Below are 12,711 nucleotides of genomic sequence, written 5' to 3'. Positions count from 1 at the left end.
AAGGTATCAGAAGCTTGAAAGAAGTAGAAAATGGGGCAGATGGTATGGTGGGCACAAAGGGACGTTTTAGCAACCCAGCCATATATGCTGGACATAGAAACCCACCAAAAAAACATGTGGGACTGGGTTGACAGGGCTCTTGAACTTGAAGCTCTTTGCATTTAATGTACGTTACAGAAAAGATAGCATCACAGCACGAAAATAGAGAGTATTTTATATTCTAGTGCTGAGTGAGAATGCCCCCCCCCCCCCGCATAGGCCCCATAGGTGTTTGAATGCTTGTCCCATGACTGGTGGCACTGTTTGGGAAGGATTGGGAGGCATGACTTTTAGAGAAGGTGTGTCACTGGAGGGTGGGCTCTGAGGTTTAAAAAGTCCATGCCAGGGGCTGGAGAGATGGCTCAGGGGTTAAGAGCATTGACTGTTCTTCCAGAGGTCTTGAGTTCAATTCCCAGCAACCACATGGTGGCTCACAGCCATCTATAATGAGATATGGTGCCCTCTTCTGGCGTGCAGGCGTACATGCAGACAGAGCACTATATACAAAATAAATGTCTTTAATAATAAAAAATTTAAAAATCCACGCCATTCCCAATCAGAATGCTCTCACTCACTCACCGGCTCATGTCCCCACCTGATCCCTGCCATGTGGCATACAAGATAAAGAACATCCAGCTGCCACTTCAGCACCATGCCTGCCTACCTGCCTACCTGCCTGCCGCCATACTCCCGGATGACCACAGGCTCTCAGCCTCTGGAACTGTTAAGCCCTAAATTAAATGCTTCCTTTTATAAGCTGCCTTGGTCATGGTGCCTAGTCACAGCAACAGAACAGAACTAAGACATCTGGCAGGCACATCATCAGTCATACACTGCCTTACAGACCATAATGGCATTTGACTGGACTTACAACATTATTTTAGCATGTACTTTATACTTACAATGGACTTATAGAAAGACACCTCTTTGTTTTTCCTTTAAATTACTGGTTTTCAACTTGAGTCAAGCAACAATCCCTGGGGCCACACATGGCAGCACATATTACAATCTGAGTGCTCAGAAAAATGAAGCAAGAAGATTGGAAGTTCCAGGCCAGCATGAGCTACACAGCAAGACTCTGTCTCAATGAACAAATGTAAATCTGCCTGTCCCAAAGCATGTTAAAAGGGGGGGGGGATAGTAAGACACGGTTGCTGTATAGAAGGACATGGGGACAGTGTGAGGAGAAACATACCTGGGGAAGGGAAACAAAGGGACACATAGAGGAAGAAGGAAGAAGGAAAAGTAACACTAAGGATGTTTGAAAAAGCCATAAGGAATTATACTGTGTTTACCTAAAGTTGCATACATAAAGTTTGGTTGTATACACACATAGATATAATTTAATGAAGTTACGCGAATCAGGGTGACAATGCTCCCTCCGAAAAGACAGACTAACAGAATCTCTAGTGCTAAGTATAGGAAAATCCCTTTGCAGTTGTTAGTCAAGGGAGTCTAAAAAAATCCCAAAACCATACAGGGTATTGCTGTTTCCCTTAGTGCCTTCCGTAAAAGGAAGGTAAGACCCTAATGTTGAGGACACCACACATCAGACACAAGACTCGCAGCAATCTATGTGGACCTGACCTGAAAGCCTGCTCACTGAATACATCAGAAGGAGCCAAGCAAGCCAGCCAGGGAGAAAAGCAATCAACAGTTCTACAACCCAGCTGTAATGCCTATGAACCACCACAATGACAGGCATGGCAACAGATCCCAGAAGATGCAACGGTGGCACGGATCCTGGGGGTAACCAATAAATCAGAGGCATGTCACCTAAGGTAACTTCAGACCTCTACAGGAGGAAAATCGTGCCTAGCGCTGTGAAATTATACAACCACCCAAAGCCAGGGACAACACAGAACCTACTACCGCCACTTTCCTAAACCAGTACAACTCCAAACTATATTCTAACTACTTATTCTCTCATCAAAGAGGCTTGTGTTTAGCCAGGCAGTGGTAGCACATGCCTTAAATCCCAGCACTTGAGAAGCAGAGTTAGGCGGATCTGAGTTCAAGACCAGCACGGTCTACTACAGAAGGAGTTGCTGGACAGCCAAGGCTACACAAAGTAACCCTGTCTTTACTAAACAACCCGCACATTTAAGGTTGAGGAAACAATCGCAGAAGACAAGACAGAAAGACTGTGTGAGCCAGAGGACCAGTTTCCAGAGAATCTCCTCTTCAGCAAAATAGGAGGGATGCGGAAGGGAGAACACAGAGTTAAAGGGGGTAAATGTGAACAAGATACACTATACGAAACGCTTGAAGATTTAATTTTTTTTAAAAACTCTGTTTCTTTATAATGAGATATATAGCCCATTCTCAGAGATTCCAGTTAGATACATCTTGGGTGGGCCCACATGAAGAACTTATGTTAAAGGACTGTACCAGTAGGAAGATTGAGAGCCGCTGGCTTAAGGGGTTATAAGCAAACTCATACAGTGCTAAGTTGTTTTTACGTGTAGGCTTTAGCATTTTTCAGATTTCAAGCCCGTGTGTGCTATCATGAGAAGCAGTACAGCAGGTCCTCAACCGTTATCGATTTAAACATTAACAGTTTTAAATTCATATTCTTATTGGATTTAAGGCCTGCTCAACTGGAGTGAAAGCATACAGAAAAGCCTGTCAGAGGTTGCCTCTCTCCAGCCAGGAGATGACAGTGGTCTGATCAGTACCTCCATGGCTACGCTTGTGCACAGTTCAGACAAGGTACATTCGAGAGCTATCAACAGGACTTGCCGAGTGGAAGAGCAAGTGACTTTCAGCAGTACCGTCAACTTTCTCAGTGCTCACCATGCTGGGATGCTGAGCTCTAAGAGGGTGCAGCTGACAATTACTTGAAGAATCCATAGGGAAATGTAAAGCATTCACACGCTGCCTCACTTACCCAAATTGGGATCTGGAGCCTGGCGTTTCTTAATTTTAGCTTCAGAAATAGCAGAGTAATAGGCACAGGTCATCTTGATCAGCCACGTTGCTCGAACCATTGGCACAGAATACTTAGCTAAGTATGCAAAGACATCCTCTTTTTTACTAAGGATGGGGACCTAGAAAGAAACAACATTATCACAATCACACACTAGAGCTTTGCTAGGCAAACTTACAGGGAAGGAAGCAAGAAAAGGGCTGGGAGTTATATGCTGCTATAAGAAAGTAGGCTTGATGGAGCTTCAAAAAGTACACGAGGGGCTGGAGAGATGGCTCAAGGGATACTGTCTACTGTTCCAGAGGTCCTGAGTTCAATTCCCAGCAACCACACGATGGCTCGCAACCATCTATACTGGAATCTGATGCCCTCTTCAGTCATGCAGGCATATAAGCAGATAGAGCATTCATATATAAAATAAATAAAATCTTTAAAAAATAAAATTAAAAAGTACATGAGGTTTTAAAAGAGGCAAGAAACCTTAAGCCAATTTTCATTAAGAAACAAAAATCAAAATCACATTTAGCACAAAAAGGTTATCAGCTATGGTTTCTTATTTACAAAATAAATCTTGCCACATTCTCAGATAAGTTAAGTTATGAACAAACAGGGAAAATAATTTCATAATACTCTTCCCCAAAACTGGAAGGGAAAGATCAGATAGAATTTGTTATCCTTCTACACTTCATCTGCAGATACTTTCTTCCATGAGGCTTTCTAACCACAACATTCCATAAAAGCAACAATTTCAAGAAACTTTCTGAAAGTGTCATTAGCCCAAAAAATTAAGTAGAGCCTAAGATGACGGATAGTGAATCTGCCTAATCAACACTGAGCTACAATAGCTGGACAATTAATTCACTGGCTGAAGTAGACACTGGAGGGTGTTAATTATTTCTTCAAGACCACCAAGGCACAATTCAGCAAATTAGCATCCCAGTATACCAGTGAACAGTTTGAAAGAGTTAATTCATTCTTTCAAATGCCTCATAAATATCCTATGAGTAGCCCATTCGACTCTGTTCATCTCTGTCATCTACTCAGTTTATGAATATGGTAAGAAAAAAAAAGTGAACAGGAGTACATTTGTTACAATGCAGTAGGATGGGACTAGGAAGACTGTATGGTGCACACATGCCATTCCCCACAGCGGATGACCACTTCTGTACTACTGCCCTGGCCTTTGCCAGTCAAGTCCATCACTTTCCAGCCATTGATGAATTTTGATAATACCAATCCTATGCACCTCACTAAGTTGTTATTCTGGTTTAAAAAACAAAAAACAGGTGTATTGATTATTGGCATAATCCAAATTATACCAGTCATGCTTTGTTGCCAGAGTAGGGCTTTGTCTATACCAGTGTCTTCATGGCACGGATTCATGCGCCCTTTCAAAAGCAGACACTACAGCCCTGCCACAGATATCAAGATGCTAATCTCGCTACTCCAGAAATCCTACTTGAATTTGGGTTGAAAGCCTAGGCTTCAAACATTGCAATTCTCAGAGCATAGCATTTTTCCTAACAGCTTGTCAAGTCAGCAGACTTTTAACTATTTACATGCCTAGAATAAGGCATGACCCCTGGAGTTAAAAAGTGTACCTTTTTTTATATAGCCCCTAAAAAGCAAGCTACTTCAGTTGGTCTTCCCAGAGAAAATATCGAGCTGTTCCAAAGCTGAAGAACGTTTGCCTGCCTCAGTCAATGAGGTACAGTGTGCCAACACTGCGCTTACAGAAAACTGAAGTCTTTGATCAGGTAAGCTTGCTGCCTTGAGCGCTGAACTCAGCACATCGCCCCCAATACACAGAAAACTGCACAGCACAAACACAACTAAAGGAGGCAAAAGACACATGAGCCAAATCTGTACACATCTTTCGTGGAACACGGTCTCTGTGTTCACTGTCATTTAAGACAGAGACAAGAAGACCCAGGGTCAAACATTCAGCCCAAGACCCTGATGCTTTTCACTAGAATATAAAGCATGGAAGCTGTGGTGTAAACTGTACCAGTCCAGGTCGGGCTGCCTCTCACTCATACACACCAAAAGGATGTAAGATTAAAGCCTGAAAACGCAGATAAATGCCAAGGAAAAGCCAGTGTCCCCAAAGAGCCCCAGTAATAGCACCTTTCATAGACTACCAAAGGATTTACTTAAACAGCAACTGTCAGGAGGAAGAAATACAAACAGTTGAAATTTTGAAATGCTTAGATAAAATAGCAAACAAAAATCAAGCCACTGATCTTACATAAACAGCAAAAAACGAAAACTCCCCGAGTTGAGTCACGTCATGGCTTCATTATCCAATCAAACAGATACGAAGAAAGTTATTTGATTAAGGAAGAAGATATGTAGGATGGCTTTGTCCAATCTGTAGTTTGGGCCAATTTGGGAAGGGAATGGTGTTTCTTGTGATTTTTTTTTACAGTGATGGACGTTTTTTTCCAATGAAGCATCTGACATCCACTTGACATTGAATTTAAGTAATCACTGGGCAGCAGTTTAGATTCTCAACCAATCTAGAGCTGCGAAGGCAATTAAGATGCTACGTGTGCACTTCTTGCATGCACTCAAGGATATTACCACCACTTCTCCCCTCAGATGCTCACCACCATCACCATCCTCCACTGTCTAAACAGGACCAGAACCAAAGGAGAGCCTCAGACCACAGGATCCAAAGGCACCTGTACAAACAGGTAAGAAGCAGCCATGCTCAAGAGGTAGAAGAATATCCCTGGTTGCCAGAATTTTCTGTTTCCAAATCAAGCATTGGCAGTAACTAATTAAAAATCCCTTCCAGGCACCTCTGAGTACTGTATAACTTTATACTAGTGGGAAATCAAGCCGGGAACATAATCCATCCGATACTGCAAACTATTCTAAAAGCTGGGTAAGAGCTGGAAGACGGCCCTGGATCACGGCAAGTAAAGCACTGTTTACTGCCTTACGCCCTCTTACGTGTAAATATCAGAAGCCAACTAAGTGGTTGAATATGAAGACCGTACAGAGGATTTGGTCCTTTTCCCAAAACTACAAAGAGCCTTTGCCATCTCAAAAGGATGAAGTTCTGAGAAGGGGCCAAGAAGGACTCCTGGAATGCCTAGGACATGAATACATCAAAGTAGAGTCAATATTGTATAAAGAAATGTCTACTTTTGCAAAGAATTAATGCCAAGGCTTACCTGAGGGACACCTGACTTGGCCAGAGGCAGCTCCTAATAAAGAAAGAAGAAAATGGCTAATACAGCACACCATGAGTCATCTCCCTCCTAAAAGACAAGAGACCCCTACACCCTTAAAGCAAGTACACCAATTCCTTATCAACGTCCACTTTAAGAAGGCATCCGAGAAGTATTCTCAGCGCTTATAACCAAGGAAAACTTCAAGGAACACCCAGCTGACAGCACGGAGGATATGAACTGGTGTTCAAAAGCCATCAAACTCTGAAGGATGCTCTATGGCTTATGTGCCTTCAGACACAATCAATCCATGGACCGCAATGAAACCACAAAATGATTTTAACACTGGGGAAGAAGTGCTCCAGCCCTGTAGTCCAGGCAGGTTGAGACACTGGCACTAGTTCTGTGGGAAGGGTTGGCCACACTTAAACAAGTGTTCTGCAAAGACTTCAGGTGCCTCACCTATCTGTCTGTCTGTCTGTCTGTCTGCCTGCCTGCCTGCCTGCCTATGTGCAGCATGCAGTATCAAAGACATTCTAGCAAATTAAAGCCAATGGAGGATGCAGGCACTATTTTCAAAGAGTTGCTTTCAAAAACGCAAGTATATGAAGGCATTCTCTGCTGAGCTGGCCCCGTACCAGGTGGAAATGAACACTGTATATTTAGAACTGAGACGGAGCCCCTAAAACTAAGGGACTTCAGGGGAGATGAGAAGAGATACCTGGGATTATTTCAAAGGTATACAAGAAGTCAGAGATAGAGAATGAGGGAAATTTCTAACTTCTTTACTATAAACGTTCAAAGGACATCTTATATCATTTAGACTAGAAGATTATTGAATCTACATATTGATTATTCCAACTGAAGAAAATTACGACGAAAGGTCAACACTTTAAAAGAACCTCCTACTACCCCACACACACCCTTGAAAAAAAACTCTGAAAGTCATCAATAAATATGCCTGTTTTGTTTAAAATATATTCTCATAACACAAGCACACAATAAATAAAAATCTTTATCTTGCTTGTAAGATTTAACTTAGCCGTGTGTGTGTGTGTGTGTGTGTGTGTGTGTGTGTGTGTGTGTGTGTGTGTGTGTGTTATTATAGACAGGAGCTGGGATGGATATTCTAACACAGAAAAGAATAATCTCAAAGCAGGAAATCTCTTTTTCATATCTTGAACATGTTGATCTAAGAAAAATAAAAGTGTGATGGGGGAAAACTGAAGCCTTATTTGCTATTCTTAAATTTTAAGATTATGTCTAAACTCACATAAACTGCATTTATGCAGATCCTTTAGGTTTTTAGACGCCCTGGGCACCGTATGTAACCAAACTATAGAGGGAAGAACATAAGAATGGTACTTTCTGTCAGGGTGTGCCTGCAACTGAACCCTTGGTCCTTACAAAAGAATAGGGAGACATAAATGTACGTGTGAACATTATCTCAGCTTCACGTATAAAACTGTAATTGTAAAGATGGAAGAAAACACTTGATACCTTTTTTGCCAAAATAGCAAGTGGTTTGTTTCCTGCTAAGTCAGAGAACCAACTATGAATTGCACTCTGAGATCGCGCGGTAACCAGCCAATAGTTATCCTTAGCATTCACTTGAGGTTTCTTCTTCCCGGTGTCCTGGAAGGTGTTAAGCTTGAGTTTCTCAGCCAATATGCTGCTGAAGTACGCACCAATCTGTAGGAAGAAATTGAAACAAGGCGGTGTTTAAAGAAACTCTGTGTTTACGCTTGATATGACTTTCTTAAAGAATCTAGAGAAATGTATGTAAAGGAAAATTGCAAAGGGTAAAGATGACTTGGGTAGTCAGCATTTTGACTGAACTGACGATTTTACAAGAACAAGGTGGGAGGGGCAGGAAGGGAGTCGCTAAGTCTGAATGGGGCAGGGCAGGGAAGCAGGCTTCTGCCACCTATTCTGTCATGTCATGTTATCTAAAGTATAGGATGGGCAAAAAGCAGGATGGGGAGAGGAGCAAAGAGCAAGAGGGGAGATGGGCAAAGGGCAGAACAGGAGAAAGAGAAGAGATTCGGTAAGTGTGTAAGAAACCTGATACAGGTTTTCAAGACGCTAGAAAGCATCACATTTTGTTCCCTGAGAATCTTTCAGTTATATGATGCAAACAATTTCTAACAAGTGCCACCAAATAGCCGGGTATGATGGCACACACCTGTAATCCCAGCACCTGGGGGCGGGGTGGGGACGGGGACAGAGGCAGGTGGATCTGTATGAGTTCAAGGCCAGCTTGGTCTACAAAGCAAGTCCAGGACAGCCAGGAATACAAGAGAAACCCTGTCTTGAAAAACAAAAACAAAAACAACACAAACAAACAAAAAGTTAGCAAACAGAAGGAACTTAAGTGACATAAAAGTGCTTCCCTGAAGAAGAAGAAAAAAAAGTGCTTCAATGGAAAATCAAAAATTAAGCATCCCATTTTAGTTAAAGTTGAAAGCAACCAATGCCCTATACATATTCAGACCTGGTTTGACTGAAGCCATCAGTCAAGTTTATCATCAGGACAAAAACCTGGTACAACTTTTTATTTTTTTAATATGAACTGAAATCCCCTGAACTGAAAAGTAGTCATAAAAGTGTGGTGGTTTGAATAAGAATATTACTCATAGGCTCATATATTGAAATGTTTTGTCATCAGGAAGTAGCACTATTTGAAAGGATTAGAAGGATTAAGAGGCATGGGCTTGGAGGAAGTACGGCACTGGAGGTGGGCTTTGAAGCTGTAAAAAGCCCATGCCAACGCCTAAGTCTCTCTCTCTCTGCCTATGGATCATAATGTTGCTCTCGCCTACTGCTCCAGGGCCTACCTGCACGCCACCATGCTACCTGCCAATACGCTAATGGACTAAACTTCTAAAACTGAAAGCCAGACCTCAATTAAATGCTTTCTTGTGTAAGAGCTGTCTCAGCTGTGGTGTTTCTCCACAGCAACAGAACAATGATTCACGAAAACTAGAGTAGAAAAACAGACAAAAGATTTTGTTTTTCAAACAAATTGCACTTGAGTTTTTCTTTTTAAAGCAAATGTTTCTAGAGCTTCCTGTAGATAGATTAAGTAGAAGGCACAGCTACATAGATAAACTAAGTACACACTATATTATTCTGTGGATAAATTAAGTAGAAGCTGTAACTTGGGAATGTCATTCCCAAACTGTGTCATTCAGGTGTCCTGGACCAAGCTATGTAGGACATGGGAGTACATAACTTGGAAAAAAAATTAAAAAGTTAGTAAGCAACCAGTCACCAGCAGCAAAATATTTAATTTTAAATTTCTCAACTGATATTTGGACTTTCTACCAAGGGCACAAAACAGCTAACAGCATATATTATATATTAGAGAGACCTCTAAGTTGCAATTATGTGTAGGTACATTAATCACAATAAACAGGGGTATAAAAATGAAAAGAAAACTACTCTAAGGAATCAATGTTCCCTCTTAATAATGGAACAAACTGAGTACATGTTTTATAGTTCTCTTCAGTGGATCTTGTAAACAAATGCAGACTGTAAGCAAAGTAAAATTCCTAAGTAAGCAAGACAGAAAAATGCACATTAGGGAACAAAAAATGTCAAAAGCATGTAACATTAAAAAATAATGTTAAGACCTGTCTCACACTGGCCTGGAACGTGTGATATTCCTGCCTCCCTCCACACCAACTGCTAAGTTACAAGTATGTCACCAGCCACCTACAGTGCTTAGTTTTCTTCTAATAGCAATATACTTGCATTATTCAAAATTCAGAAGATATGTATTTTTAAAGCCTCACTCCTGAAACCTAATTCCTACCTCCAAGTAATCAATTTGATTAACTGGTTGTGTACCTTCCGCTGTGGCTTAGAACAAACACAAGCAAACCCATACTTGTTATTTTCCTTTCAGGTAATACGTGGCTCACTATGCACAGTCATTGAGTATGTCATGCCTGCGTGTGAAATTCACTCATCTGTATGGCTCCGCAATGATGGTCTGCGGGGATATGCTCTCTTTTATTTAATCGAGAGACTATGAACAGGCACCTGGAACAGTGGTTCTAAACTCTAACTGTTATGGATCCCGTTTAACTGAACAGCCTCTCACATTGTTACGTGCAAGGATGGGACAACCTCTATAATTTTGATGGCATGATTCTGCAAATTTAATTATACTGCCCATATCACCCTTCAAAAGGTCTAATACCAATTTATATTCTTTCAAACAGAGTGTAAGAAGGTTAATTCAACACTTGTTTTTTATCCACTCAGAACTATTCTGATAATAGCGCCTCTGATTAGAACATGGAAAAGGTCAGGTGTTAAACACTAAGACTCATACGTTTCACATTAATGAAATCCAATTCATGCAGGCAACAGTAGGTCCTTGAATAGATCTCACAAGAAAAGTGGCCCAAGTTGTAGTAAGTGTTATTTTTTTTTTGTTAACTTGGATAAATTAACATGAAATTTTACACTAAGGACCAAGAACTGAGCAGTTCATAACACATCAAAAAACACTCCTACTCTCTGACATAAACTAAACTCTGAATGTCCAAAATCCACACAGTGAAACCCTAACCCGTAATGCTACTATATTAGACAGCAGGTTTTTATTTTCTCATTTTAATTGTATTATTATTTGCATGTATAAGAGATGAGTATAAATGTTATGTATGTATGGAGTGAAGGTGGGGGTGTCCAGGCACATCCATGTCAGAGCATATGGAGGTCAAAGGACAAACTGCAGGAGACAAATCTCTCTGTTGTAGTTGAGGCAGAATGCAGATGATGGTTCCCTCCTCCAAGATGTTTGCAGACTACAACTGTCCCTCCAGAGAGACCCACTACCCAGACTGGCCAGGCCCTGCCCCTGTACTGTATTTCCAGGTTGCTGGAATGCCCTCCACCAAAGCCAGCACAACCCACCTGATCTCAGCTTTTCTTTATGTGCGCCTGTCATTTCTTCAATGAGCAATGTTTCTTTATCCTCTAATTGCCCCATTCTTCAGGTGTCTAGGACCAAGCCATGCAGGACATGGCAATGCATCACTTAAGAAAGATGAAAAAGTTCTGGGGACAGGTAGTAGGGTGTTGGTTATATAGTAATGTGATTGTACGCACTGCCCAAGATGTACACATCAAAGTATGTTATGTGGCAAGCATTATGTATACCGAATTACATATATTAATTGTATATTATTCACAAATACACAATTATAGTTGTAACATGAAATGTATAAAGATTGCAAACAAGCAAATTTTAAAATATCACCATGTCTGGTCAATAGAACTATATACAAAATGCTTCCTTCCCCCCCGCCACACACACACACATCTTTTCAATAGTAATTCCACCCATGGTTTAGCAGCAAACAGTCAATTATTTGTGTGTTTTTATGAGAGAAAGGAAGTGTAGATATTGATTTGCATTTTGTTTATTTCTCGTATATATGTTTTTAACCTCATGAGAGTAAAAGTATTTTAATGTCAAAGAGTAATAATGTAAAAAGAATTTAACAAGCGATCACTAAAAAAAAGTGAGCAAAAATACCCTTCCTAATTCATCCATGGAAAAGGAAATTTAATTTGATAAACTTCTGAACATAAAATTCTGATTATAATCTTTTACATTTTTAATTAAAATATAATTAATCACTTCTCTCCTTCCTTTCCGTCCTCCAGCCCCTCCAAAGCCGCTTCCCTCCAACTCTGATTATACATTTGTAATGAAAGTCAGCCTAAGGACATGGGCATTGTGGAAAAGCTGTAAATCTTACATAGAAACTTGGTTGTTGTGATGGCGCTGAAAACACTTCCTCGGAAACATTTTATGTGTGTTGCATTATAATGCAAACTCTACTGACATCACAGAGAGCAATCCTTACTTCAGGGAAAGGAAGACACAAAGACCAAAAAGGAAAAGATAAGGAAATACTATGTGAGGTGCACTTGGAAATGCTGACAACCGGTCGGTAGACAAAATAGGTGTCTCAGACAGGCAGGCGTTTGTTCTCTCCGTCCATGGAAAGGGGCCTCGAACTAACAATACCCCAGCCAAGCACGCCGAGCACTCAAGGGCAGACACAGGCGGAACCAGATGAACCTGGAAGCTGGTGTGCAACAGTGAGACCAGTGGGGATGCTTAGGCCCCAACTAACCAAACATTGGAAAACTTTGGCAGCCAGAAAAATAAAGGTAATAAATCATAAAAAGTAAAAAAAAACAAAAAACAAAAACAAACAAACAAACAAACAAAAAACAACAAAGAGTGGCACTAAAGTAATCCACAGTGACACAGAAAAGATGAGGAATAAAGAGGGCTCTTCACAAAAGAACTCCAGCTAATGCATGTATGAGGAATGATAAGTAGGAAAACATGTCAGCTCCCAGCACAATAAACCATTCAGGGAGACCCATCAGTGAGCTAGGCATGCCTGTAATCCCAGCACACAGAGGGTAGGGACAAGAAGGCTGCTAAAATTCAAGGTCAATCTGGCCTAAATAGCAAGAGACAGGCCCGGCAGGGCTACCTGGTGAGACCCTGTCTAAAATAATAACAAC

General features: G+C 41.0%; 1 protein-coding gene across 1 annotated transcript in view; it reads right to left on the bottom strand.

The window, feature by feature from the left end:
• The window catches only part of Med12l (mediator complex subunit 12L), a 309,618-nt gene that overhangs the window by 269,566 nt on the left and 27,341 nt on the right, over positions 1 to 12,711 (bottom strand). The window contains exons 3-4 of the mRNA XM_051157205.1: positions 7,648 to 7,839; positions 2,930 to 3,089 (exon numbers count right to left, since the gene is read on the bottom strand). Of these exons, the coding sequence (XP_051013162.1) occupies positions 2,930 to 3,089; positions 7,648 to 7,839 (352 nt within the window). The remainder of the gene's footprint in view (positions 1 to 2,929; positions 3,090 to 7,647; positions 7,840 to 12,711) is intronic.

Source organism: Acomys russatus, chromosome 15 (genome assembly GCF_903995435.1).
Source record: "Acomys russatus chromosome 15, mAcoRus1.1, whole genome shotgun sequence".
In the NCBI taxonomy this organism is placed as follows: Eukaryota; Metazoa; Chordata; class Mammalia; order Rodentia; family Muridae; genus Acomys; species Acomys russatus.
Note: the sequence above shows the minus strand (reverse complement) of the source record. Positions and strands in the feature narration are given on the sequence as shown.